Source organism: Pleurodeles waltl, chromosome 5 (assembly GCF_031143425.1).
Source record: "Pleurodeles waltl isolate 20211129_DDA chromosome 5, aPleWal1.hap1.20221129, whole genome shotgun sequence".
Classification (NCBI taxonomy): Eukaryota; Metazoa; Chordata; class Amphibia; order Caudata; family Salamandridae; genus Pleurodeles; species Pleurodeles waltl.
This window is the reverse complement of record NC_090444.1, coordinates 682,357,915-682,383,895: the sequence shown is the minus strand read 5'-3', so window position 1 is coordinate 682,383,895 and position 25,981 is coordinate 682,357,915. Positions and strand designations below refer to the sequence as shown.

Genomic DNA, 25,981 nt, shown 5'->3' with positions numbered 1-25,981 from the left:
ACTCAGCACAGACACACTGCTTGCCAGCTTGTGTGTGCTAGTGAGGACAAAACTAGTAAGTCGACATGGCACTCCCCTCAGGGTGCCATGCCAGCCTCTCACTGCCTATGCAGTATAGGTAAGCCACCCCTCTAGCAGGCCTTACAGCCCTAAGGCAGGGTGCACTATACCATAGGTGAGGGTACCAGTGCATGAGCATGGTACCCCTACAGTGTCTAAACAAAACCTTAGACATTGTAAGTGCAGGGTAGCCATAAGAGTATATGGTCTGGGAGTCTGTCAAACACGAACTCCACAGCAACATAATGGCTACACTGAAAACTGGGAAGTTTGGTATCAAACTTCTCAGCACAATAAATGCACACTGATGCCAGTGTACATTTTATTGTAAAATACACCCCCAGAGGGCACCTTAGAGGTGCCCCCTGAAACTTAACCGACTATCTGTGTAGGCTGACTAGTTTTAGCAGCCTGCCACAAACCGAGACATGTTGCTGGCCCCATGGGGAGAGTGCCTTTGTCACTCTGAGGCCAGTAACAAAGCCTGCACTGGGTGGAGATGCTAACACCTCCCCCAGGCAGGAATTGTCACACCTGGCGGTGAGCCTCAAAGGCTCACCTCCTTTGTGCCAACCCAGCAGGACACTCCAGCTAGTGGAGTTGCCCGCCCCCTCCGGCCAGGCCCCACTTTTGGCGGCAAGGCCGGAGAAAATAATGAGAAAAACAAGGAGGAGTCACTGGCCAGTCAGGACAGCCCCTAAGGTGTCCTGAGCTGAAGTGACTCTAACTTTTAGAAATCCTCCATCTTGCAGATGGAGGATTCCCCCAATAGGGTTAGGATTGTGACCCCCTCCCCTTGGGAGGAGGCACAAAGAGGGTGTACCCACCCTCAGGGCTAGTAGCCATTGGCTACTAACCCCCCAGACCTAAACACGCCCTTAAATTTAGTATTTAAGGGCTACCCTGAACCCTAGAAAATTAGATTCCTGCAACTACAAGAAGAAGGACTGCCTAGCTGAAAACCCCTGCAGAGGAAGACCAGAAGACGACAACTGCCTTGGCTCCAGAAACTCACCGGCCTGTCTCCTGCCTTCCAAAGATCCTGCTCCAGCGACGCCTTCCAAAGGGACCAGCGACCTCGACATCCTCTGAGGACTGCCCCTGCTTCGAAAAGACAAGAAACTCCCGAGGACAGCGGACCTGCTCCAAGAAAAGCTGCAACTTTGTTTCCAGCAGCTTTAAAGAACCCTGCAAGCTCCCCGCAAAAGGCGTGAGACTTGCAACACTGCACCCGGCGACCCCGACTCGGCTGGTGGAGATCCAACACCTCAGGAGGGACCCCAGGACTACTCTGATACTGTGAGTACCAAAACCTGTCCCCCCTGAGCCCCCACAGCGCCGCCTGCAGAGGGAATCCCGAGGCTTCCCCTGACCGCGACTCTTTGAATCCAAAGTCCCGACGCCTGGGAGAGACCCTGCACCCGCAGCCCCCAGGACCTGAAGGACCGGACTTTCACTGGAGGAGTGACCCCCAGGAGTCCCTCTCCCTTGACCAAGTGGAGGTTTCCCCGAGGAACCCCCCCCTTGCCTGCCTGCAGCGCTGAAGAGATCCCGAGATCTCCCATTGACTTCCCTTACAAACCCGACGCTTGTTTCTACACTGCACCCGGCCGCCCCCGCGCTGCTGAGGGTGAAATTTCTGTGTGGGCTTGTGTCCCCCCCGGTGCCCTACAAAACCCCCCTGGTCTGCCCTCCGAAGACGCGGGTACTTACCTGCAAGCAGACCGGAACCGGGGCACCCCCTTCTCTCCATTCTAGCCTATGTGTTTTGGGCACCACTTTGAACTCTGCACCTGACCGGCCCTGAGCTGCTGGTGTGGTGACTTTGGGGTTGCTCTGAACCCCCAACGGTGGGCTACCTTGGACCAAGAACTGAACCCTGTAAGTGTCTTACTTACCTGGTAAAACTAACAAAAACTTACCTCCCCCAGGAACTGTGAAAATTGCACTAAGTGTCCACTTTTAAAACAGCTATTTGTCAATAACTTGAAAAGTATACATGCAATTTTTATGATTTAAAGTTCCTAAAGTACTTACCTGCAATACCTTTCAAATGAGATATTACATGTAAAATTTGAACCTGTGGTTCTTAAAATAAACTAAGAAAAGATATTTTTCTATACAAAACCTATTGGCTGGATTTGTCTCTGAGTGTGTGTACCTCATTTATTGTCTATGTGTATGTACAACAAATGCTTAACACTACTCCTTGGATAAGCCTACTGCTCGACCACACTACCACAAAATAGAGCATTAGTATTATCTATTTTTACCACTATTTTACCTCTAAGGGGAACCCTTGGACTCTGTGCATGCTATTCCTTACTTTGAAATAGCACATACAGAGCCAACTTCCTACAATCACTTATTAAACCAATGATGCCCTTCTCTCGAGCATTTGTAACAGTTTTCATTGAAATATTTTGCTTATATGAGGAGACCTTGGGTAAATGGATCCAGCTCAAATGGGAACGTCCAAAGCAAAATAAATTCTGGGGTTGTATATACCCTCCTTTAAAATAGCCTTGGAATCAAACTAAACTTAGACCCGTGTGGCTCTGCTGGGAAAACCAAGAAAGATCAATCATGAATCCAGAAAACCGAATCTGATTGTTCTGTGCTCTTATTGTTGCCTGATCTTTGAAATGAGTGCCATCAGAGGTCTCCACTGGATATTAAAAATGAAAAAGGTGATACATTCTGAAGAAATGTATTATACCATTTACAGCAAGTTGGGGAAATTCAACAGTCTAGGAGAGAGGCGATTTATGCTATGGGTTAGTAACACAAGTAAAACCAATAATGGATGAGAGGAAAAAGACAAAGAAGGTTTAAGCAAGAAAGCAGTTTGTATTAGACAATCGCACATTTGTGAAGGACATGTTGATTCTACACAGATGTATAAAATGTTTTATCTTTGCCCGCTGAACATGTTTTGTTTCGTATATATCTTCCATTTTTCAATAAAAAATAGCCAATTCCAGGTATACACTTAAATTTCTCTTACAGTGCAAGTATTACAAGTACTGGTTCAAAAGTACAGGATTGTACATGCTGTTGCTGGAGGTAATAGCATTTGGATTAGTGGGATGGCAGTAACCTTCATTTACTCCTTTGACTTCAGGGCTACATAGTGGAATTCAGCTTAATAATTTCATTATTAAAACATACCTTGTTTTCTTATAACTCTGTTGTGTAGGATCCAGGTTGTAAGTGCTTTATGTACTTCCACCCTTTTTTACTGTACTATACCCTAATATTTACTCCCAAACATTTCCTTGACATTTTGTTTCCTGTTTTCTGATGTATGGGCCAAATATGGGTTCCATTTGTGTAGCTGCACAGTTAAGCACTGAAAACAAATGTTCCTAGATATGTTCTACTGCGATTTTATTGACTGTGAACAGTTACAGGATATGACTTTAGCAAGAAAAGGCAGAACTTAAATCTTATTTTCCATTTTCACATGTTGCTTTGACATTGTTCTTTAATTTTGCTTTTTGTTTCTAGTGTTTCGGTATGTCACTGGCAGCCTGTTGCTTGATTTGCTGTAGAAGAATAGGTACCTCCAGTGGTTCTGCGAAAGGCGTGCGACAGTGGAAAGACATCAGTAAGCACTGAGCATTACATGTAATAATTAAGTGAAGTGATCTCTAAATGCATTGTGTAATGATTTCTTCAGGGCAGAAAGTTGGAAGACAGATCACACACAGACTAATGACTTTACGTTTAACATCGCATTTGTAAGTCTTATTTTGTTTCTTAATAAATACAACATACAAAAAATGCAAGTGATGTACAAGCAGAATCAATTACATTTCATTACATTAGTTACAATAGTACTCGAGGTCCTTTATTGATTTTTATCTAGATCAAAAGTATTTGGCCTTTTCAGTTCCCGCCTACCTGCGGTATATTCATGAATCCAGGGTCTGTGGTAGAGCCATGAAGTGCCATGCAAGGCTTGTAAGCACTACCTACTTGTTACTGAGGTCTGCAGCCGCCTGCCTAGCTTGCAGGAGATGAACAGAATACAATACAACAAGAACATCTACAGTACACCAGTCTCCTGTGTAAGGTCTGCTTCCTAGTCTACATCTGGGATTTGTTTTTATTTTATGGAGGGGAATCAGTTAATCCTAGGTCAATTACTGAGGTTTGGCACCTCAAAAGGAAGCTTTTTTCTACTTGAAACTCTCAACGCCCAATCCTGAAGTCATATATTTTTCAATGACAGAATGTTGGTGCACCCTTGTGCCAGACCATTTAAAAAAACAAATTGCTGTGAGGTCTTCCAAACGTAATTAGCAACTCAACCCCTTTATTGCCTAGGGTGAAACATATATGTCCTGTTGAAAAAAATCCTTATTAAGGCGCATAAATACTGCTGTGGAGTACAAATTGTTATGCGCCTCAGGAGGTCATATCGTTGGGATAAAATTGCTGTCATTTTGCTATGAAGCTTTAAAGAAAACTATAAACATTCACTGTAGTCCTGTTGGCTGTTGTTTGGTATTTGGGTGTTATTTAGTTCAACAGACGTTAACCTAAAAGTTATTTGACAAACATTTGAATGTATAGAAATACCGAACAAAAGCTTATTTTTGTAAAGTTCATTCTCAAAACAAAACTTTAAAAAAATACTTTTGCTGTTCGAGGTTTAGGCAGCGCATTTAGAAAGATTCAGCGTTAAGCAGAGTAGTATCTAACAAAGGACTACAAAATCTCCTGGTGAGTTGTTAGCCTTATGATGGTGACAAAATTAAACATATTATCACCATAAGAAAGGCCAAGGGAGATTTATAGAACTGCAGGTGTCCTCTCTCAAATCATATAAATAATGCACACACAAAAATCTTTTTGGGTCTTTTTGGAGAGGCAGAGAAAGCACAGAAAAAGGGAGGAAAAGAGCCTAGCTGTGCAGGAATGTTCCTTCTTTAGGGTGAATTCTTTCACCTACCATAGGGGGAATGTTTCATCATTGGGAATCTCCTCGCACCATGACAGCTAATCATGGGACGGGCTACAACTCCCTTACTGAGAGGGAAGAGATATTTGGATGTTTTAAGACTGGGAAAGATACCCTATGTTAGTTAACGGAAGGCGAGGCTCTTGAGGTTCAAGATGTAATAAGTGAACTAAAACTGACTCCAGGGTAGGCGATCAGCTTTAGTCGTGCCTGGGTCAGTATTAAAAAACGAGAGAATGGACGCTGCAAGTGGATTAGTCCTGTTTTTGTGTGTAACTAGATATGTCAACCTGTTTCTGCCAACTGGACACTTGCACCAGGTGCTTTGGCTTTTGTCAGGACCTCTAGATTGCTTCTGCTCAAAAACCGTGATCATGATAGAAAAAGGTGCAAATACAAAACCTAAAGTGGTCCACAATGATATTCAACTGTGGATCGCCTTTGTGTATCAAATCGAGGACCCTGGTAATGGGGCTCAGGGTGTGCTCAATCCTTCAAGGAGTCCCCTGTTGATCATCCAGCTGCCACCCGGTTTGAGGCTGTTGATGTTCATTGTGGATCACTTTAGGTTTTGTATTTGCACGTTTTTCTTCAATGACCCAAGTTTTTTTTTTTTTTTGTGTGGCGACAAAATTTAACCCCAAACCAATTGTGCTCAATTGCACATTCGATCTGGATGAGATTAATTCACAATCGACCTGCATTAGATTGTGTTTTAAAAGACCAAACATCACTTTCTCCAATTTACTCTCCCTCGCACCTCAGGGAATCTGCAATTTACTCTCCCTCACACTAGCGGATTATGCTTTGTAATTCTTATCACGTCCTTGTGAAAGCTTTGGTAATCAGTTCCAGGCTGATTTATTGGATGCACCACACTTCTGCATTTCGTGTAGCTGAAAACTGAAGAAAAGAGACTGCATTCCTGGGCAGTGACATTTCTGTGCTGGCTCACATCAAATGAAATTACATGCTTCATATACTTTTAATTGATGACATTCTTAAGCCCTGCCTCTCTCAACTTCAAAATCTGTCATAACACCCTTCTCATTCTCTGAGACGCTTAAAGAAGAGCTCCTTCTCAATGACAATATCACAGTACTAGAAAGAGAGAATGCTTTTTCACCTATTAAGGTGTCAACATTTTTTGGGTCATCTCTATAATGCAATATTCAAGGGTACTCATTCACTCTCTTTTAGTTTCATTTAAGTGGGAGCGGAGAGCCACTCTTACCGATACTGACAGTGTCTGATGTTGAAATAATGTAAAATGTGTGTTATCTTAATGAGCTTCCAGAACTCTCAGCTTTTTTAAATCCAGTTGCTTACCATCCATATGCATACCGTTTATAAATCGCGATGTCCAAATCTTATTTACACATGCAGTTGCAGTCCTACCTTTTACAGTCCTGTCTCTGACACTCTCTCCTCTGACCGAGCATCTTGTTCATCTGCTGTTCAGCTGCCCACATGGAAGCACTTCTTCACCACTACTGTCCTGCTTCCGATCGTTTCATACTGGTTTTCAGCATCTAGCTTCTATCCATACTTACCTCGCAGTCCATTTGATAACGTAGGTGCCTCCAAATAATTAGTGCTTCCCCTTGTTTTGCAAAAATGTGCCTCCAGTCTGCTCACCTTCCCTATTCCTGCCTTTCACCGTTGTCTGCTTTTAAAACTTACAGGATACAAGTGAGCTACTTCCAGCAGATTTCAGCACACCCATTATTCCCCGCACATCTCAAAGGCAGACCTCCGCTGCATGATCCACAATCTCAGATCTGTTAATGCACTTCTAATCTAATCCTTGCTAACAAGATGGATTTCTTTCTGCTCAATATGCACTTTAAGTCTTTTTTTTAACTCAATGGTCTCTCAGGACTACACAAATATTTTTGAACTAAGCAAGTAGGTGGATTAGCCTTCATACAGAAATACCTACTTGCAAACAAATTTAAACTTCCACTTGTATCTAATTTTTATGTCTGAAATTCTCCATTTCCTGCTAACCTTCCATCTCTGTCTACCTGTACATAATCATCACCCACCAAAACTCAAAGCTATTTTTTTTATCATATTTCTGACTGTTACGCTATAAATCAAGTGCTATCTCCAAATGTAAGAAATTGGGTTATTATTTCAGGTGTGTGATATTTAATAAATAACTACTTGTCCATGGGACAGGTTGCTTCATAAATCTACTTGTCCTGTGAAAAAATCTACTTGTCCCTTTGGTGCCATGTAGTGCAGCAACAACTTATAGCAGCAATCTCATTTTGTAGGAGCTCTGATAATAGCCTCTCTGATTATGCCAGGGCTAATACTATAGTAGGGCGCGAATACTATCAATTTCAAGACCAACTATAGCAATTTCTTTTTTTGCCACTTTTCTGCCTATCTACATACTGGGCCTGGAGGAAGCAGTAAGCAAAAGTTCCAGGGCTGGAATGCCTTTGAGTCTGTGCAAACCTACTAAAATGCATGTTTAAAGGATTTGAACCAGCTCTTCTCTAATCTTTTCCAATACTGAGAAAGGTTGGAAATTCGCTCCTTAGAAGGTCTGAAGTAGAAGTTCTTACAGGGTTGGGGAAAAAAGTTGTTGGAGGGAAAGTGAACTTATAAACGCTCAATAGACTTTCTCATGAGCAAATCTACACATGCATTATTGCTTATACTCAAATATATTTCACACATATTTTCTAAGAGTGTGGTTTCCAATTTTACTTCTGTAAATTGTTGTAAATTCATAGAAGCCACCAATGCAAAGACCAAATCAATGGGTGCACTTTTGTGACTTTCTTTAAGAATTGGGCCCCCTATTAAGGTCTTGCGTTAAAAAAGACATTTTGTTTTTATTGAAATAAAATTTCTCTCTCTATCCATCTATCGGTTGGCTTTACTGTGAGTGATAGCATTCTGCTTTCCCACAAGGCGCATGTTGGCACACAAAGTATTTTTGTTCAGTGCCAGGAACTATAGTGACAATGTGTGATTTTTTAGACCAAAACATTGTGTTTTGCTTTTTGCCAATGTTTGTTATAATAGTGAGAGCCTGGCAGTTCCCACACCAATAAAGTGTTACAAAAGCCATGTCAAAACAAGACACGCACAGACAAAACCAAAGACTGACCACCAATGTCAGATTGGTTGGCTTTGCCACTGCTTGTTTATTTTCATGTTTCCTTAATCTTGTTGAGAAAGGTTACGCTGATTTTCCATTATGAATAATTTCTGGAAATACTAACATGCATCAACACAGTTTACTAAAACATGCTTCAAAGAAAAAATAATACAGAATATTTACAATAATTACGCAAATTTCCTTTTCCTACTAGCATTTATTTTTCGGAACATTTTATTTTGAAAGCAAACCAATCTTGCTTACAAGCTTCTGAAAACTTTTGCATCTAATCATAGAGCATTCTGGGAGCACTGTAGGGAGCCTCATATTGTTAAACATTTCAAACGGGTACAAACTTTTTTTTACTGTCAGTAGTGCAGTGTGACCATACAACATTTATTTACAATGTTACATTTATGAACCATAAATACTAGTTTGAACAGCATTAACATATGAACACAAATATTACCTCAACTGCAGACATTTCTCTTCCCTGTAAACTGGCAGGCAGAGGGTTTGTGCTGCAGGAGGTTGGGACTACTTGTCCCAAGTACATAATAAACATGAAAACTTGTTGTCCTTGGCCCCAAACAACATATCCTCGGCGCCAGGCTGTAGGAATCCCACACCCCTGTTATTTAGGGTGGGTTACTACCCACTTCAAGGAATAATCACAACCCCTCTCAGGGTGAACTCTCAAAGACATTTAATTAACCTTAGCCCAACCCCATTGTAGCTATGGCACAGAGCAACCAGGTTTACCTTAGTGCACAGTGGAAAGTATTTATGTAGCACCAAAGCAGTAATCATTTAAATGCAAAACAATAAAAAATCTCAAACTGAATCCGAGAAATAGAGTACGAGTTAATAAACAAAATGACACCAAGATTACTAAAATCCAATAAGAGGAACCAGAAATTTGACTTGTTAAAGTTTTAATTAGGAATAGCACCAAAAGCCATAAAGTCCCAATGATAGTCAATTGTCACCGTAGACTGGATCCTAGATTCAATTTGATGCTGACCTCAATGGAGCGCAGGTTGGATATACCAACCATGTTCATCTTGACCAGAGATTTTACCTTTACACTTCTAAGCCCCACTAAACCTCAGGGAAGACAGTTATATACTTGCATGGTGTTAGGCAGAAAACAGGCAGCAGGATCCAAGTCTTCAGTGACACTGAACATGACTCTGAGGGCTGGGTCTCTCTGGGGATTGTACTGTGGTAATCCTAGTGTCGGCCCATATCAAACAATAAAATCAAGTAAAGCCAGAGACAGAAGCCTGATGGCACAAAGCAGGGATTTCTAGCAATCAGACAGTGGATACACATAATTATTTTGGCATCCTGTTTCCCTCCCTTTCAGGTGTGGCCCCAGTGTTATATGTGAAACTCAGCTGACCTGCCAATCTGGATTTGTCATTCAAACAAGATTTCACACTGTAATGTCAAAAATGTTGCTCACAGCCCCACTCTGCATATTCTGTCAGGTTCAGAGAGCCCATCTCTAGCCATTCAAGTCAGCATCTTGTTTGGTGATGGTAGGTCCTTTTTTCACACTTATTCAGATGCTAATTACTAGCTGGCAGAAGTGGGAGAGCAAATGCAAATTTAGCCTCCTGGAATTTCATGCAGGAACACGGTAACTTATTTTCTTTAATATTCATTAAAATGAGCTTAACCATTGAATTGGTGTTTTAATAACTATTAAAAATAGTTGGTTAGTTATCTTTCAAGCTAGGCCAATTCCTGAGATACATCATTACGATTTTAATATACACTTTGTTTTTTCAACTTAGGGGAAGCTAGGCCCCCTTTAGTGAAAAATAGCTTTTGGGTGCTAGTCACTGATAGGACATGTTAGTATTATATTCCTACATGACCTATTTTGAAATACCTTGCATACTGCCTTGTGAGCTACAAGGTCTACATAAGGACGACCTAGTATTATTTAAAAGGGATGTTTTCAGCTGTCAAAAGGTTTTATTCTAATAGATCGAATTGCAGTTTTTACACTGCTACAGTCGGGCTACACAGGATAGACCTAAAGCCATATTTGCACTGCTGCTGTTGTAGATGGCACAGTAGGTGCTGCAGTTAAAGTGATCTTTAATTTCCAGGCCTTGGGTACACCTTGTACTATATACTAGTTCTTATAGGTAAGTTAAATATACAAATTAGGAATATGCCAATTCAAACATGTTTAAAGGCGGAGCACAGGCACTTTCTCTGGTTAGTGGGAATAAAGTGCACAGAGTCCTAAAACCAGCATGTAAATTCAGGGTGGGAGATCGACCACAAATACTTGTAGTGATAATTTAGGATTGTTAAGTTTTTATTTATTTATTTTCAAGTTATCCAGTCTTTATCACCAGGTCAGCCACAAGGCTCTATGGGTTTCTCCTCCCATTGGTATGGTATGTATTTCAATGCCTTTGCTACCCAGAAGTTTTGCGTCCCTCAAAAGAAATCACAAGATTGTGTAGTGAGTTCTCTGCTTTTAGTGATCTTCACCATCACCTGTGCTACCTCCACCATGTGCTGCAATTATGCCTCACTTTGACCTGTCTTGGGTGGACTCGCAGTGGCTTTCTCTTGACCCTTCCCACTACAACATCACCACCTCAAAAGGCTTAAAAGATACAAACTTGGCACATGCCTGTAGTCACGACCATCCCCCTGGATAGTGGCATCCAGGATAGTAGTGCGTTCACTTCCAAAGTTGCTGGATCTGTAAATAGTGTACTCGTGTTCCAGTCCTTCCCCTACTGCGTTCTCCTCTTCACTGGTGTTTCCTCGCTCATCTCCTCTCGTCTCTGTGTACCCTCGGTCGGTCTCCTGCCTCAGAATATCAGCAACCAGAATTCCTCCTGACTCTGCTCCCGTAGACTCAGACGAGCCCTGCGTCCATGTTTCTCTCTCCTCCCTTGTTTTGATCCTCTTCTGCTTCCAGGTCTCCTGTTAATTCGTCCCCATCCTGTGGCTTCCTTTTGTTGCCCTGCATGAGCTTCACTGCTAGTGCTCTGCTTCCCCTTTCGTCGTAGTTTAAGGCGTTGACCATCTTGAAGGCTGCAGTTTGACCGGTCCCCTCCTTACAAAGCACAAATATAGAGTCCAGCAAAATATCCAGGCAGACAACACAGAAAAAGTGGATTTCTTATAATGGCTGCTCCGAGCTAAGGGTTCAATAATCAATCTCTTGATGGACTACCTGCGCAGGGAATAGATCATTGAAAGTTTGTCGTCTCTGCAGGGGCTCTTGTTTGCTCTATGCACGTCTGAACTTACCTGTACCCCTTCTGTCCACATCTTCCCTAGCTGCTAACTCTGTCCACGCCGAACCCTTCTCCTCACCTGCAGACTCTACCTGTGAGGCAATAATCCCTAGCTTGCTCACAGGTGCGTCCCAGTAGTCGGACAGTACCTCATTGGTTAACAAGGTGATGTGGCCCATTCTGCCCTCTGTTACATTTCTATCCCCAGGTGAGGACCAGATCTGCCAATAAGGCAACCAACCAACAGAGGCTACTGGCAGCTGCCAGTGTTGGGAACCAGGCCCCTGGCCATCAACTGCCAGGTGCAGACTCCAATCTGGGGCCTTGGGTAGGGCTCACTTCCAGCCATGGGGCTGGTAAGGAGCTCTCCTGCCTCCCCCTCCCCAATTATTTCTGAGGCCTCTTAGGGTTTTTCGAATGGAAGCCTCACCCTGAGGTGCGAGATACCATCCTTCCTCTCTTTCGTCCTCGATCTCGGGGTGACACCCAGTAGATGGCCTTTAAATTCAGGGTCTTTACCCTAAGACTGAACAGGTGCCGGTCATTTCAGGACTTCAAGAAGGCAGTGCCTGTCAAGGGTGACACACTGTATGTTTCATGTAGAGGTCTGTCTGGTGCAGGTCTCCTGTCCTCGATCGGTGGACTTGCATTCAGTAGCTTAGCTTGAGTGCCTGATTCCTGAGCAGCTAGCAAGCATTCTACCTCTCGTCAGTAACCTGTTTATTTTGGCTGTCATGAAGTCCACTACCCGTTGCCAAAGCAATAGCAAAAGATTGTGTTATTTGCCTTGCCAAAATACATTAACCTCTTGTGGGTTTCAGGGTACCTGGATAAATAAGAATTGTAGGTAGACAGCTCTAAAACCTATTTGGCAACCTATGACTCCTACCCAAACAATCGGAAGAGCCATTTTCAATTCAACAAAGCTAGCAATTGCAACCTAACTGGGTCATTGTATCTATTGATTGTTAGAAGCTCGACTTTTATGTGAGATTCAAACACTTTTTGGCAACAATCAGACCCGTGAGGCTACGGGATTGTTTATAGGTGGGTTTTAGTGCCCATTTCCCACATGAATGAACACACAAGAAATCCTTACAATGTATTATAGAAGGCTTTAATGACCAGTAATATCCTAGCTTAGTGAAGATTATGCGGATGCATGTTAACAGCAAAATAAGCAGAATTGTTATAGGAATGACTGAAACCAAGGTGAAAACTAGAAAAAATGTCAGCGCATTTGATATTCTCTGCTAAATATAGTCTAATTCCTTCCCCAGTTTTATTGCGTTAAGCTCCCTGCTTTGCACCAAAATGCTGTGCTATGATTTTCTTAAAATGGTTTGCACATACCTTGTAAACATAACAATATGTTTTTTAAACCCGTAACTGTGAAACGGCTGCCAGTGTCTTTGTTTTCCATTCTGTGCTCAGAGAAGCAGAATGCAAGCCTATGGCATTCTTTCTAAAAGCTCTAAGGTTCCCCCTCCCCATTACAACTGTGAATTCAGTTGAAACACCTTTTTAGAGGCTATCTTGAAACTTTCAATCTTGTTATGCATTTTGCAAAACATTGTAAAATTGCTGAATAATGCTACTATGAGCATCTATTAGCATATTGCTCTCTTGCACTCCTCTTTTAGACCTACAATATATCATTCAAACTTCTTTATATTATATGAGCTAATGCTGTGCCAGCTTATTAAAATACCTTCTAGGTGAATAGCTAATGTACGATACCTATAATGAATAATAATAAACCAAAAAATACACATTTACATCTGTGAATAAATGAATAAAATGAAAGCAAAGGAGAGCGCACAAATGGAAGCCAAAAACATGAAATGCATAAAACCTAGTACCAAAAGTGTATTAGTACAGACACCTCTGTCATCTTTCTGAACATTCACACTTCTTTCACTAAGTAAGTGCTGCACTATATTTTAAACCACATTTTTTGTTCATATTAAAAAAGTAAACATAGGAGTTGATATATTGTGTTTATTGGCTCTGGCAATAGAATTATTTGCAGCGCATCTTCGAGCTACAGGTAGGGATTGGAGGATCCGTGCAGAGCAACTCATGACATCACCTCATCTTATGCCAATGACTTTTATTATTATACATACGGAAAGTAGAGGATTATACATTGACATCATACGAGAAGTAGCTACCTCTGGCAAATTGACTGGGCTTAAGGTGGACTGCAAAATTGCAAGTAAAGAGGCAAAATAACCTTGTGCGCTTATTGCTATGATTTGGTAACTACTATAGGCGTGAACATACACGACCCCCCCACTTTTGTAGTTGACATATATAGGAGATGTTTTATCTCTTCTGTTATTTCTACTTTCCTTAAGTGAGAAGCCACCGCTTTTAAATATTTGGGAGTCCATATTTACATTCAGTTAGCGATGGAAAAGGCAATAATATCAGCTAGGTGGTAAACTCTCTCCTGTTTCAGGAGTGTTCTGGCGCTCCTTATTTACCTCTCACTACAGCTCGATGCATAACATTGACAAAAATGGTAGTGCTGCTCTATCTTTACTGATTCACAAATATACCATGTATCCTGCCAAAGGAACTCTTTAAAGACCTAGAAAGTTTATTATTGAGCTTGATTTGGAATGGTAGTCGCCCTAGAGTTGATCTAGAGCCCTTAAACCACAGGTTAACCATGGTGAACAAGGGGCATCATATTTAGGTCGAGCCTAGAAGTGCACGCGCGCTTCTCTCTGAACATGCTGGAATCTACTCTGTGGGCTTTAACCACGCCCATCACTTTCATTTGTCCTTGGCCTGCCTTTCAGAATTCCTGGCCTGCCTTTCAAAATTTCCTTGATTTTGTAGGTAAATGCTTTACATTTGTCCCACCATGAAGCTGTTTTGTTACCACCTTGGAGACTGACCCTGTTACATGAATTATTGCATGAATGGCCGTATACCTTACTGTGTCCCACTATTTTTTTCTTTCACGTCTCCACTTTGCACTCCATGATCATATGTTGTCTCTTACTTGTTTTTGGGCATACCACTGTTTCTTTGTGGTGTCTGCGCCTAAAGGATTGAGGGGAGTTTAAAAAAAAAAATATTAAGTTGCGTATAGCTCTACCTTGAACAATGGTGCGCTTTACATGAGTACCAGTACAGTTCGTACCAGTTTAGCAGTTGAAAATTATACAAATTGGAGCATTTTAAACAGAAAAAAAACAGAAATACTGAAATATTCATTGCACTCTTGAAACTCGCCCCATAATGCTTTTCAGGGCATTTCTTTTCTAAAACAATTTTGCCTGTAACTCAGCCTGTAGTAGTCTTAGGACAATGGGACCGCATCACAGCGTTCAGCACATATTTGGGTCCCCACATTAGGTTGGAGGGGACCCCAGAATAATAACCTCTCCCACTTTTCAGTGTCTTTTTAAGCTCTCTCATGGCTGGAATTTTTGTTTTACAGCTAGGTGTAGTTTGTTTTATTAAGGGCCTTGTTTGTAATATTATTGCAGTAGGCCTGCTAGGCCTGCAAATATGTGATGCAGTGTGCCCCCTAGAGGCTAAATATATTCTTACACTGCATTACATTCTGCAATTCTGTTTTCATGTGGTTATGCCCCCTAGGTGCTGACTATGTGGCTGCTTGACGATGCTTCTTACAAATGCTATTTTTATTGTGGTGCCCTCTAGGGCATGTTCTGAACATTATAGTCAAGATATATTTGCTGCATTCTGAAATGTGCCCCATAATGCTTTGCAGCGCATTCCTTTTTACTAAACATGTTTGCCCCTAATTCACTGTGTGGTGGTCCTAGGACAATGGGACCACCATCGAAACATTCAGCATGATACTCTCCTTCTGTCCAGGTCATCTCTGGGTCACCAGACTAGATTGGGGGCGGGAGGGGAGAATTAATAACCCCCCGCCATTCAATGTCTTTTTAAGCTCTCTCATGTCTGGAACCTTTATTTTACAGCTGGGAGTAGTTTGTGTTTTAAGGGCCTTGTTTGTGATATTATTCTAGTAGGCCTTAAAATGTGTAAGGCACTACGCCCTGTAGGAGCTACATATATGGTTACACTGAAATATATTCTGCCATTCTGTTTTCATGTGGTTACGCCCTCTCGGGGCTGAATATATGGCTACATGACCATGTTTCTTACAGATGCTTTTTTTATTATTTTGCCTTCTCGTGGCTGTTCTGAGCATTACAGTCAAGATACTACAATATTCGCTGCACTCAGGAACACGCCCCATAAGGCTTTGCAGGGCATTCCTTTTACAAAGATTTGGACCATAACTCACTGTGTGGTGGTCCTAGGACAATGGGACCACCATCAAAACATTCCGCACAATGTGCTCTTTCTGTCTAGGTCATCTCTGGGTTTCCACACGAGCTTGGGAGGGACCCCAAAATAATAACCTCTCCCACTGTTGAGTGTCTTTTTTTAAGCTGTCTCATGGCTGGAATGCTTGTTTTACAGCTGGAAGTAGTTTGCATTTTAAGGGCCTTGTTTGTAATAATATTCTAGTAGGCCTGCTAGGCTTGAAAATGTGCAATGCCCTACACCCTCTAGAGGCATAATATATGGTTACACTGCATTGCGTTTTGCCATTCTATTTTCATGTGGTTATGCCCACTAAGCGCTGGCTATATGTTACATGACCATGGGCCAGATGTATCAAAAAAGCCTTTTGCAATTCGGTAATAGCGATTTTTAAGAAATCGCTATTTCTGAATCGCAAAATGCTATGTATCATATTTGCGATTCGGTAATAGCGATTTCTTAAAAATCGCAAATGCTTTTACCGGATCTCAAATTGCGATACCGGCCCCGTTCGCACCTATTGGCCTGTAGGCCCATATTTGCGAATTTTTTGCATTTCCCAAATTGCGAATTCCTAACTGGAATTCGCAAATTTGGGAAATGCAAATCCCAGGGTGCTGGGGGCCTAAAGCCCCTTCTGCTGCACCCCAAGAATTTTTTCAAGGACATGTAAGGCCCACACATGCCAAAGGGGCACATGTCCGTTACATGTCAATTTTAAAAATACATTTCTAGTGCATTTTTTAAACTTGCACATGGTTACCATCAAGTTTGACTTGGTGGTAATAACGATTCCTTAATGCCCAATTCACATTAAGGAATTGCTTGTTACATGTGGTTTAGAAATTGCAAATAAGGATCCCTTATTTGCAATTTCTTATTTAGAGAATCGCAATTTGCGATTCTCTAAATGGGCTCGCAATTTTAAGGAATTGCTATTTTAGCGATTCCCTAAATTTGCGTTGTGAATGCCTTTCATAAATACTGAAAGGCATTTTTGCAGTCGTAAAAGGCCATTCGCACCGTTTGCGAATGCAAAAATGGTTGATACATCTGGCCCCATGTTTCTTACAAATGCTATTTCTACTGTGGTGCCCTCTTCAGGTTGTTCTGGGCATTACAGTCTAATGCCAAGTGTATGAAGGAATGCACAAACACAAAGTATATTTCTGATAAAGGTTTTTTGGGGGTTTACATGATGATTATATATGTTTTATTGATCTCTCGTTGCAGTTATGATCATGATTCATGCCAAAGTAACATCTTTATTACACTATGACTGTTTGAACACTTGATCCTTCTAGGAGGGCCACCAGTGGTTGCAAAATGACAGCTATAGTATATTCCATCTACCAAAGTAATGTACTGCATGGCTAAATACTTATGAGGTCCCAAAGATGAGACGTGTTGGCTATGTCAATGTTTGTTTGAATTGTATTATTTAGCAGGATAAGCAAAGTGGCTCTCACGCCGGCTGTTGAAGTGAAACCTAAATGAACTGCTATACAACATGGAACGCACAGGGCCAACACAACTAGCCTATTGGGTCTTGCTGCATATCCAACCAATCAACGCTATGCAATGCCTCTGACGAGTAGCACAGTATTGTTATTAGAGAACTGTGTACTGTGCCGAAGACTCTCCATCCTATGCCCCTAACATGCAACTTGCCTTCCTGCTTGCCCGACTGACTGGGAGTACCAGTGGAAAGGCATCACACTGGCAACAGGCCATACTGACTACATTGGGAGACCTCTTTGAGAATGAAATATTAATCTGCTTTGACTTACTTAATACCATTGATCAACCACTTTGGTCATCCCTAACCTACATTGTTGCACTAGCGCTAATTCATCCTCAGGCACATTACTGACTCAGAACCTCCATCTCACAGTTACATGCAGACGCTGTTAAACACGGGTACGGACGCAAACTGGTCACTTGGTTGTACAGACCAATACTGACTTTGTATACCCATAGATGCCTACATTTTGAAATTGGAAAGAGAGAGATTTAAAAAAGAAGTCAGTGGACTGTCAGAATGGATTTAATTAATGTTATCCTGAATGCACATGCATGAATAGTGAACATACATGGTATTTGTATACAACTTATACAACATGACAGTAATGTGTATTGTGTAGACAAATCCACTGAGTATGCATTTGTTTCTTCACAGTATCTGATAAAAATAAATTAAAAAAAGAAAGTGACATATCATACGTGATAATACATATTTACCAAAAACAAGATGCAACCTTGAAGTTGATATTTCAAATAACCAGACTTTGGTTTGTAACAATAATATTGAGGTATGTCTAAGGCCACACTTTCCTTCCGTGTGTAAAGAAGCGTTCTCAGGAAATATTCAGTGTTGTAATGCAGTTTGTCAAGGCAGTATTGAAGGAGGTACCAAGGACTTTCAGTGTCTGATAATACCTCCGGTGAGCAAGAGAGCCTGGCCCAAGGAACGAATGCTCAATCTTGCCTTTTTGGGTTGGGAATGCACCTATAACAGAGTGTCACTACAGCTGTCCAGGACTGATCAGTTGGTGACCTCTGTAACTGTGACCAATACATCAGACCAAAAGGTTTGTAACAACACCCACCTCTGTAGTCTGGTCTGCTAATACAGTATGGCGTCTAAGGACCGAGGGGAAGAATTTATGCAGCATCAGTGGCGTAATGTAGGTCTTAACACATTATTTTTATAGGGTACTGCTGGACAGCTTGCTATTCCCTGTCGTTAAAGAGCTGTTGTAGTTCAGTTTCCTTGGATTTTCTGAAGGGTAGTAGTGTCACTCCTATGTGTTTTCGGACCACTCTGCAGAGTCAAGTGATTAATGTCTTCCCAAGGTCTATTGTGTGGAGGGTTTGTATTACAGCACGTGTTATGCAATATTTTAGACAATCACTTCAAATTATTTTGGACAGATCTAGAAATAAACAACTGCAGCCATCAATTCACAGGAGTTGTACAGATTTAGGCAAGCACACAACTTGCAAATAGATTATCACCTGCATCATACGTGTGCCACCCAACAACATACTGCAGGCGCTAGGCTCTTCATTCTTAATCATGTGGCAATAAACTAGCCAAGAAGTCTGGAGACTTATATTTTTCTGCTCAGAGGTCGGAAATCTGAGCGGCCCATTGCATAATTTGTAGGATAGAATAACTTTATATGATACATTGCCACTTCCATTCTGGTGATCACCCCTATTCTCAGTCTCTTCCACTCTAATCCTCTAGTTACAATGATCAACCTGTGAACATTTTTTTTAAATCGGGAACTACCAATTATGTGCGCCTTCAAATTGTCTGGAAGCTTGGTTACACACACATCACCTTACATCTTAATCTGTCTTTGGTGCAAAGCTTGAATTTAACTATGCTGAGAAGCAGCTTCTTGACCCACCACTAAGTGGCAGGTTGCCCACTGATTGGGAATAAGAGAGACTGTTGAGATTAGTCACATACAGTTAAAATTATCCATGTGTAGCTCAAACCACACTTTGAATTGTCTCTTGTGTTTTTAAGCAGTAGGTGTTGCTAATACACATTTAAGAGAACGTAGAAGGATCAGGCCCCTCCTTTATATTATTTAAATGTGTGACCTACAAGTTACTAAGGTCTCTATTGCAAGCACTCAACCCACACAGTTATCGGAATTGTCAATTACCTTAACCAATGCTGAAATCTTTATATTTTTGTTCAGAAAATTGAAAATGTGTTCACCCCCTTTTAATATTAATGTCTCTTTCTTTATTCTTTTTTGCAGAGAAGGTAGCAGCTATTACTGGATCTGTTTTTATTGGGTAAGTTTTAGAAAATGAAAGGGGTGGCGTAAAAGAAATCTACTGGTCAAAATGTTGAAGCTTGTCTCTTCTTGAACAATTGACAATCAATAGAACATTTTTTCAATAAAACATCATTTAAGGAAAATTTTACCTACGTAACAGAATGTAGATTCCATATAGTTGGAAAGTTCTGAGTGTTGAGAGTGGTTTTGGTTCCTCCAGGGGAGATTTGGCCAGGAGGTAGGGGTAAATGACTCAGGCAGACCAATATAGCATAGTGTTTATCTGGAACCTGTTCGATCCAGGTGATTCCCTTAGTTCCTGACTAAGTAAATGGTGATCCGAAATGGGAAATCCATCTTTTTTTAAATTCTGGACGAGATGGTGCAAGGGGGAAGGGGTTGACTTGACTGGAGTGGGAAGAGGCTGGCTGATCAAGAGGTGGCAATTATCAGAAGACTAGTGGGCCAGTTATAAAGAATAATTTGTAATCTGAGTTTATGCATAGCATAAGGATCAGTTGCAGAACCTATGACAGGCATCCCAGTGACCCTCTCCTTTATCCACCTCTTATCATCCTGCAGGTTTTCCACCTCACAAACAAGGTATAGCTCAGCCCCATCATATTAGCCATATCCGTGACCTTCTCCCACATCTTCTGAGATGCAACTGCACTTTTAGTTTAGTGTGCCACAATGTGGAGCTCATTTACACAAGAGGTGTGTTGTGTGCCTCAACTTAATTAAACATTGTCTATATAATTTCGGCTTCTTTGCACTGTCTGGCCAGGTGCATAGCTGCCAAATCATTTCTTAGTCCTGAATGGTTCAAAGGAGGTCTAGACAGCGAAACTCCCGTCCTCCCGTTGCGGTGGAACCAATGGCAATGATGGCCAAAAGGGAGAGACAAGCATGAGGAATTGTACTATATGGTTATTTCCACATAATATTGCTGTACGCAAACAACATCATTTTGTTTTGTAGAAATACAGGTGTGGACATGGGACAACTGCTGCAGCTGGAACATCTTAGCCAGATGTCTGGATAAAAGGCGGACGGAGACAAATCATGCCTTGCCCCATTGTGATCATAAACCCCATTGGAAGATAAGAACTTAACTAAGTTGCCTCTGTGGGATGTGGGAATGTTCGCATTCTGATACCCAGGATTTGAGGTACATAATGGGGACGTGGAGATATTAGAAGAAACCAGGCACAAGACACTGAGAGCCACCAGAGAATCCAAACAATTTTGGATACAAACTGCCACTGTCCACATTGAGAATATTGGCCCTCCTAGTAATGTGTAATTTTGCCCTGCTTCTTTAACCTTTATGCACATATACCATTGAAAGTCCCTAAACCAGTATTAACAGTGTTGAGCAAACTACTCCTTGACCTGGCATCGGGCAACAGCGGGATATAGTGGGAACTGCAACTACTGACCTGAGAGGGAGATTTGGGGGCTTGCGATTTTGAGAACTACTATCTGTCGAGCAAACTACTCTTGGTTTACAACCTGTACACAGTAGAACCCAAATTTATTGGCAGCCAACTCCCTGGTTATCATAGCACTAGATCTACTCATCAACACAGAGATTCACTCACGGTTATTAGACATGGCCAAATATTAGTGAAAGTGGTGTCTTGCCCACACCAAAACTGCAGAGGCATGCTTTCCGGAGCTCACACTTTGGTTACACCCAAAACTCCAGTAGTTAGAGGCAGTTGATAACCCAACCAAATGGATGAAAGCAAAATATTTAGAATAGGTGGCCTTTTCAATGGTATATGTTTTGGAATTTCTAAAGTGAGAACCTAGCTATCTAGAACCAGAGTGCTGAGCAGTGGGCAAGCTCCAGTAGGGATACGTATTACAGAGGGAGGTGGTCGAGCTACTGGAAGGGGTAGTTTGACTTGAAAAGTTAGGAGGGTTGTTGCTGTTCTGATGACAAGGCATGTGCCGAAAAGGCTTGTTTTCAGCTTTTCTCTTTCCTGCAGTGTTCTAATATGGCAATGTCAGTGCTCATTGTTTGTTGCTGGCCTCCAAATGTTGTTACCTTGTTAGTTATGTAGTCATGGTCTTGGTGTAATGGTTCTTGTAAGTGATACAGATGATCTTGAAGGTGATTGGGCTTGTAGGTGAAGCCAGGATACATCTTTTAGCACAATAATAATGTGATTGGATTACGTGAGCCTTTGATGAGCTGTGCTGCTGTGTGGCGGATGACGTTTATGGGAGTGAAGGTGGTCTCTGAGATGTTGTCAAGCAGGACATTACCTCTATCTACAAGGGAGAAGTCTCGGTCTTAAACTATCTTTCTGAAGTCTTCTTCTGTGAGAAGAGTTTTCCAGTCAGTCTGCTTGGCACATCACTATGTCCTAAAAATGCACAGCAATGTTGAAACAGGTGGTGTGAGTAAGCAGCATAATGAAGTAAGCCAAAGTGAAGAATGAGGTCATAATCACTCACCAAAGCAGAAGACCGGTTCCACAAGCGTAATGACCTAGAACAAAACACTGTTGGCAATAAACTGGAAGAACAATGGTAGACCGCCTTAATTTACAGGCAATTGATATGGTCATACATTCTGAGTTTTAACATAAGGCATGGATGTTGACCCATTACCATCTTACACAATAAAGTAACTTCATAGAGCTTTGTTCTGAAGAATGTAAATACATAAATTACCATAATTCAAAATAGCTAGCAATGTCTACATACTTTAATGCACAGCATAGTATCCGTAATGGATTGGTCCTGTGAGTGTGTGCAGCACACACACACACACACCAAGCGTCTAGAATGGAATCCTCTATATTGGAATTTTTTTTAAACTTTATTCATCATTTTACAACAGGGTATTGTGAGTAGACACACAGTAGGCTCATCATATGGGGGAATCATAATGCACCTGCAGCATAGCAGTGCAGAATAGAGTTTTCATACAACTTTAAACAGGACATCAAAACGTTCCAAGTGTGTATGGTGAGACCTGTGGCAAGATGGCCAGGGGTGGCCGGGGAGAAAGTAGCATCAAGCAAATATAAACAGGGGTGCGCAAGATACACGTAAACCAGGATAGTACATCACCACTGCTCAAGAGTCTGTGTCTTTGTCCTCCAATGCCAGCAGGTAATTACGCAGGGGCTGCCAGATATCTTTTGACCTGAAGGTCGGGCTGCAGGGAAGCATACAGTTTACTGTTGGCATCGCATTATACTAAGATATCAAGCCACGTCTTAGTCGTTAGTGGGTATCTACTACCCCCAATGTAGTGCAATTTCACGTCTGGCCAGAAGCAGTGTGATGATGGTGAAGTAGCAGACACTTTAAAATATATCTTGTACACGGTCCAGTAATGCTAGCAACAGATCAGGAGTAAGGTCAATGTCTATCATCCGGGCTAGACACTACAATTTGGTGCACCAGGAGGACTCAATGTGACTGCATGTGCATGACATGTTCACAAATTCTGCCCCGGGGATGTGGCATTTGGAACAGTTGGAGGATCTCATGGGGCCAAACCGCGCCAGAGTGTAGGGTGTAGTTTAGGGTCTGCGCAGAAATTTGTAGTGTACAAGTTTGTGGCGTGGTTGGGTGAAATGAGGTCGGTTTGTGCACAACAGGCGGCCCATATATTGTCAGTTAGTAGATGTCCTAAGTTGGCCTCCCAGGTGCCCCTACTTTTTCAATTGTGAGGGGCCGACTTGGCCAGGCATGCAGGGTACAGTTTAGAGACTTATCATCTCCAGGTGCCAACAGTGATTACTAATGACACTGTAGGGGTGGGAGGGACCTCATCATGGCAAGTGGTGATGGCGGCTCACAGTACATCATCCTTACAATGGTAGGCTATATCAACGTTACAACATCACATCTTTTGTTAGCTATCTGGTATCTTGCCTTGGAAATCTATTTCTGTAGCCTTGGCCCATATGTTATTCCTGCACTTTTCAGTTTTGCCTACTTTTGTACATCTGCCACTCATTGTTTAATTTTGAGAACCTTGATGGATTTGTACATCATAGCGATCAGGTTTTTGACTAATGTTCTAATGTCAGGAACGTTAGCATATGACCCTACACTTGCAAAAGAATGCATGCAGCTTCAATACAGCCCAAGCTAATGAATGCAGCGTTTGTTTTAGAAGCTACAAACTGGTCTTATCCTTACAATTCACACTTATCAAGTTGTTGGTGGATCATGCCAAATTACCTTACAAAATGTTGTTAAAATTGTTACCTGGGACATGTGACATTCTTAGAGGTTTGGGATCGTGTCATATTTTAATTAGTGCTCTGGAGCAGCATCTTCACATCTCTAAACAAATTATGATAGCAAATAGAAATTTAAAAAACAATTTTTTTAAATTTTTTATTTATTATAGATGACATGCATCTTTATCAAAAGATGACTGACATTTTGAGTGGCTTAAAATGAAAGTTTTTAATATGTTGTGAAAAAAAAATGTCTATTCCTTTACCCAATAACTGCATCAACTTTTTTTACATTAAAACGCATGAATGAATTCGTTTTTAATTATATTTGCTTATCCTAGTCTTATCCCTAGTTGTAACCCTAGGCCTAAATCCAACTAGATTTACATTAATTGTAAGTGCCAAACATTAACTTATAACTTGGGGACATGAATGGCAGTGTGTGTGAACTGAGGTAATTTCACTTGCTCTGGTGACCCAGGAACTACTGTGGGAATGTGTGCTTTTTGAGACCAAAATTTCCTTTTGCTTTTTGCTAGTGTCTGTTACAGTGGTGAGGGCCTTCCAACTCCCATAACAAAGTTTCTACAAAGGCCTTGTCAAAGAAGACACGCATTTACAAAACCAAAAGACTGACCACTAATGTAGGATCGGTTTTCTTTGCCAATGCTTGTTTCTTTTCATGTTTCCCATAATCTTGTTAAAATTGGTTATACCGATTTTCTATCATGAATATTTTTTGGCACTTCTAGCATGCATCAACACGTTTTACTAAATGATGCTTCCAAGAAATTGAACCTAAAATTTCACAGTAATTTAGCAAACGTTTTTTCCTGCTTACATTTTTTTTCTGAATATCTTATTTTGAAAGCAAAGAATCATCAGTCTTTCTTACAAGCTTCTACAAACTTTTGCATCTAATCAGAGAGCATTCAGGCAGCATTATATTTACCCTCATATTGTTAAACTTTACAAATGTGTTTATGCACATTTTTTTCTGAAACCACTGACAGTAGTATAGTGTGAGCTTACATTTAGTTAGAGTGCTCACAGGCTTTGCATTAACAAACCATAAATACAAGCTCAAACAGCACTAACATATGGACACAAGTATTACCTCAACTGCAGACACTTCCCTTCCTTGTAAACTGGCAGCCAAATTGTTTATGCTGCATGGGATTGGACCCACTTGTCTCATTGACAAAATAAACATGAAAACTTGTTGTCCTTGACCCCAAACGTGTCCTGGGCGCCGGGCCATAGGAATTCAAAATCCCTGAGTGAGGTTGGTTTAGTGTGAGTGAAAGATTAGCTGATGAATCTAACACATACTACATTAGTAAAGTGAGACTGGATGGAGGTTAAGCTTGACTGCTGGTGCACAGACCAATCGATTGACAGTGGGTGCTGTGAACGCCTCATAAGTAACCGAAGACTGCACCCAGAAACAAGCAACTACCAAATGACTTTGGGCTTAGTGAATAGAGGACCCTCTTGCTGACTTAGTTGAGGAGACTCACTCATGTGAAAACATCTGGGTGTGTTCCATGCATGTAAGGATAAAGACAAGCCTCATAGTTGAAGAGTGCTGTTATGGCTTTGGCCAGTGGAAGTAAAGGGCCAACTCTCCCAGCACTTCTGCAGGAGTTTGCAAAACTCATGAATGGCATTTGTGTGTATGTATGTTGACCATCAAATTGATTTGATATCAGTGGAACCCAGTCTTATTAAGACACACCTGAGGAAGATTTCAGAAGCAACAAAAAAGCTGCAGAGAAAATCATCACTAGGAAGCCTGTGCCCAGGAATCTAGACTGGAGCATGTAGAATGGAGATCATGAAGAAAGATCATCTGAGGTTTCTCTGATTCCCAGAATGTCCAGAGGGCCTGTTGGTTGAACATTTATTAGAATCATAAGTTATTGATACCACAAGCCCAAGAGACCTCATAAAGTTATTCTCATTTGAAGGGGCACATAGAGTATTGCCCCACAACCAAAACATGGGGCCCCTGTATGTACTGTTATTTGGTGACTCCTAGATGCTCCCTTGCAGGTGCAGAAAAACATGGCTGCACAATATGAGGATTGTCAAAGTATTAGCTGACTACATTTGGGTGGTGCAGAAGTGGAGTAATTCATTTGATCTACTGAAATGGTGAACCTAAGTATATGTTGCTATTTCCTGCAAATTTGAAGGGCTCTTCAGAG

At 41.5% G+C, this 25,981-nt stretch overlaps 1 protein-coding gene across 5 annotated transcripts in view; it reads left to right on the top strand.

Moving 5' to 3' along the window:
• SERAC1 (serine active site containing 1) overlaps window positions 1-25,981 on the top strand; it is a 311,524-nt gene that overhangs the window by 38,407 nt on the left and 247,136 nt on the right. For 4 of the 5 annotated variants that reach the window (XM_069234574.1, XM_069234575.1, XM_069234577.1 and 1 more), the window contains exons 2-3: window positions 3,571-3,670; window positions 19,534-19,570. In XM_069234574.1, coding sequence (XP_069090675.1) covers window positions 3,571-3,670; window positions 19,534-19,570 — 137 coding nt within the window. Of the gene's footprint in view, window positions 1-3,570; window positions 3,671-19,533; window positions 19,571-20,554; window positions 20,726-25,981 lie in introns of those variants that run through there. The other variant, XM_069234578.1, reaches the window with a different exon arrangement.